Source organism: Pantherophis guttatus, chromosome 4, assembly GCF_059756535.1.
Source record: "Pantherophis guttatus breed Tessera chromosome 4, ASM5975653v1, whole genome shotgun sequence".
In the NCBI taxonomy this organism is placed as follows: domain Eukaryota; kingdom Metazoa; phylum Chordata; class Lepidosauria; order Squamata; family Colubridae; genus Pantherophis; species Pantherophis guttatus.
Window position 1 is genome coordinate 8487826 of NC_142066.1, and position 3993 is coordinate 8491818.

The 3993-nt window shown below is 38.8% G+C and overlaps 1 protein-coding gene across 1 annotated transcript; it reads right to left on the minus strand.

The window, feature by feature from the left end:
* Window positions 1-832: 832 nt before the first annotated feature.
* LOC148113672 (vomeronasal type-2 receptor 26-like) lies at window positions 833-3770 on the minus strand. Its single transcript, XM_087894418.1, has one exon. It carries the CDS (start codon window positions 1728-1730, stop codon window positions 834-836), a length of 897 nt encoding a protein of 298 aa, XP_087750544.1. The 5' UTR covers window positions 1731-3770; the 3' UTR covers window position 833.
* Window positions 3771-3993: the final 223 nt, after the last annotated feature.

Below are 3993 nucleotides of genomic sequence, written 5' to 3' on the forward strand. Positions count from 1 at the left end.
CCAGGTTTTTTCATCATTGTAGCCCCTCTAAACCAGGGATGTCAAACTCATTTCACTGAGGGCCACATCAGAGCTGTGTTTGACCTGGGGGTGGGGGCATGGCCAGGGTAGGCTTGGCCAACATGACATCACTTGTGTCAGGGGGCTCCTGTAGTGGCCTTCATGCTTCATTTCACTGAGGGCCACATCAGAGCTGTGTTTGACCTGGGGGTGGGGGCATGGCCAGGGTAGGCTTGGCCAACATGACATCACTTGTGTCAGGGGGCTCCTGTAGTGGCCTTCATGCTTCATTTCACTGAGGGCCACATCAGAGCTGTGTTTGACCTGGGGGTGGGGGCATGGCCAGGGTAGGCTTGGCCAACATGACATCATTTGTGTCAGGGGGCTCCTGTAGTGGCCTTAGTGCTCTGCCAGTAAAAATGGGTTCCTGAGCTCAGTTTTCAACTGAGACAGCCTCCTGAAACTCTTTGAAAAGAAAGCCTCTGCCAATCCGGCAAGTCAGCTGGGATCGTCAGAGGCTTTAAAAGCATTTTTTAAGAACCTCTTCAGCCAAAGAGGTTGTAGAAAAAATGGTTTTAAAAGTTTAAAAAAAATTGCCCACGCCCACTCAGTCATATTACCCCACCACCACCAAGCCATGCCCACATAACTGGTAGTAACAAATTTTACATTTCACCACTGACCCTAGTACTTCTCTTGGAATCAGCAACTATAATAAACATTAGTGTTATTTTTATACTCCCTGTAGACAACAAGCAATCTTTCTCTTCTTCTTCTTCTTCTTCTTTTTTTTTGTCAACAATTTCTTCAAGCAAGGGAGATCACATGGGGTACTAATTTCTCTTTGTCAGTTGTTCCCTTTGGTTTAGATCAGGCCTGAAAACAATGACGTAGCACTTTGGCAGGAATATGCATCCCAGTAAAGCAGCACTGGAGGACAAGATGGAGAAGACCTCCACAACTACCATGGCTTTTCCTTTTGTGCTCAGGTAGGCTGGAAAGAAGGAGATCCACACACTGCAAAAGGCTAACATGCTGAAGGTAATGAATTTGGCTTCATTAAAGCTGTCGGGTAATTTACGGGCAAGGAAAGCCACAATAAAGCTGGCGATGGCCAAGATACCCATGTAGCCCAAGACACAATAGAAGAAGAAAGTTGAACTCTCATTGCATTGTAAAATCATTTCTTGGAGCTCTGAGTGCATGTCCAACTCAGGGAATGGGGGAGATGTTGACAACCAAAGAATACAAATACATACTTGTAAGAGAGAACAGGAAAGGACAGTAGAAAGAGCCAATCTTTTCCCCACCCATCTCCTCATCTGAGATCCTGGTTTAGTGGCCTTGAATGCCACAACCACAGTGATGGTTTTGGCCAGTACACTAGAAATGGCCACTGAGAAGGTGACACCAAACATGGATTGTCTGAGAAGGCAGGTCACTTTGCCAGGTTGGCTGAGGAAGAGCAAAGAAGAGAGAAAACAGAGCAGAAGAGAGGCAAGCAGGGTGTAGGTGAGGGACCGGTTGTTGGCTTTGACAATGGGAGTATCCCTGTGCTGTATAAAAGTTCCAAGTACCCAAGCTGTCAAGAATAAGAAACAAAAAGCAACTGAGGCCAAACCAATTCCTAAGGTTTCTTCAAAAGTTAGGAACACCACTGGTTTCAGGATACATCCATTGTTTTCTTCATTTGGATAATGATCTTCTGAACATTCGAAACAGTCATCCATATCTGGAAGAAAAATCAAGGAATTGTCATTGTAGTAATTCTATACCATTGAAACTCCCTTAATAATGTGCAGCCTAAATTGGTTTAATAAAGGTTCCTTAAGTTCAAAGAAAATTGGTAGAATACCTACCTACCATTTTGGTTTGAAAACTTCCTTTCTGGGCATGGAACACAGTCAAAGCAGCAGAATTGATTTCCCTCAATCCTTTTCTTCCAGGATCCAGGGAAACAAGGGTCATTACATCTGGAAAGTGGAAGAACCTGGTGATAATCATTAAAAGATTTTGAAAAAGGAGAAATGTAAAAGAGTTTGTGATGTTTTTCTTTATGGAGGAAAATTATTCTTGACTTCCACAAGAGTTTATCAATTTCATCAACATCTTAAAAATGTACTAATCAGAATAATGTAGAAATGGTCCTGTTTGAAGGTCAAGGTGAGTAAATAATAACACATGGTGACAATCTCAAGAAAACATGTCCATTCGTATGATTTCAAACAGAAATGGAAATTAAAAAAAATGGAAACCAAATATGCAAACATAGCTTTTACCTTATCATTTTGTCAATTTGAGGAATGCTTGATCATCAACATTTGAAAGAATACACCATTGTTTATTTAAAAGACAGAAATTAGACTTCTAAGGAGAGTACATTCAATATGGGATCATAATGGATTAAGGCATTGTTGATTCAATAATTTGATACCTGGTTAAAAACTATGTGCCAGACAATCATATCTTCACCAATGAGTAATTCCTTCCCCTTTGGTGCCTTGAGATCCATCTTTCCAACTTTGACTCTCTGAAAGGATCTGTTTGGAAAAGTGATCAAGTTGGTGATGTCAAATCCACCTGTTGCTTCCCCTTTCTCATTCAGGAACACTCTCTCCCCAGCTGAATTGTTGAAAGAAATGCCTTGAAGAAATGAATGGAGCTACTTGAAAGAGAATAGGAGAGGGAATTGATAGCAACATAATAGAAAAGAGAACATCATAATCAAGTTTCATTCAATAGTTCTTCATATTCCAATAACTGTTATTGAATATATACATTTAGAAATTTGATGATCAATATTGCATGGAAATTTACATGTCCACTCTATTATTTATTTGGTGTTATTTTAAGAAAAGATAAGCATGAACTGAAGCAGAATGAAAGTAAGCTTTTGGAATTATGTAACTTTATTCAATTATGTTTTAGGTCCACTACTTAAACAATTAATTCAAGATAGAGCATATATAATATTTCCTCGTTGGTACCAAGCTATTTGAGAGTCTCTTTTATTTTATTCTTGTAAAACTCTGATAGAGACAGAAAACTTTGCTTTTCACCCATGAAAATTTCATGAGCCACCCAGAAAGTACTTGGAGAATAGATTGGTTTTGAAAGAGACAATGAAAAGTAATCTAAAATATCATTTTAACTATACCTTACTGTGCAAGCTATGGTGATTTATTTAATAACTCCTACTGACACTTAAACCATAAGTGTCCATCCATATTCTGGATGATCAGAATAACAGAATGACAGAGTAATAGCAAAACAGAATAACAAGAGAAATCAGTTTTCTGTATCAGCACAGGTTTGTTGAAAACAGATCATGCCAAACCAATATTATTTCATTCTTCAATATAGTGACTAAATTAGAAGACCAGTGAAATACTGTGGAATAATATACTTAAACTTCAGCAAGGCATTCAACAAAGTAGACCACAACCTACTTCTTGGTAAACTTGAAAAAAGTGGGATCGATAGCATCACCAACAGATGGATTCGCAACTGGCTGACAAACCATATTCAACAAGTAGTCCTTAATTGGTCTACATCTACATGGAGGGAAGTAAGCAGTGGAGTACCACAAGATTCCATCTTAGGCCCTGTACACTTAAATATCTTCATAAATGACTTAGATGAGGGAATAGAAGGGGAGCTTGCCAAATTTGCAGGAATAGCTAACACTCTAGAAGATAGGCTCCATTCCCTCTAAAAAAGGGAATTCAATGTAAATCTATATTATTATTGTTATTGTGAAAATGTTTTGCCTTCCAGCATTCCCATAGGGAAGCATATATAAACCAATACTTCATCTAAAGGTAGATGTAAGGATTATATTTGAAAATACATCTAAGGAGAAAATCTGTCATTTTCTGTTTGAAGATCCATGTGAGTACAAATTTTTATCTTGAATATCACAAGGTCTTGAACAGATACTCTGGCAGAAGAGAACAGAGGTGGATACTTGAAACAATGAATCTGACAGAGCTG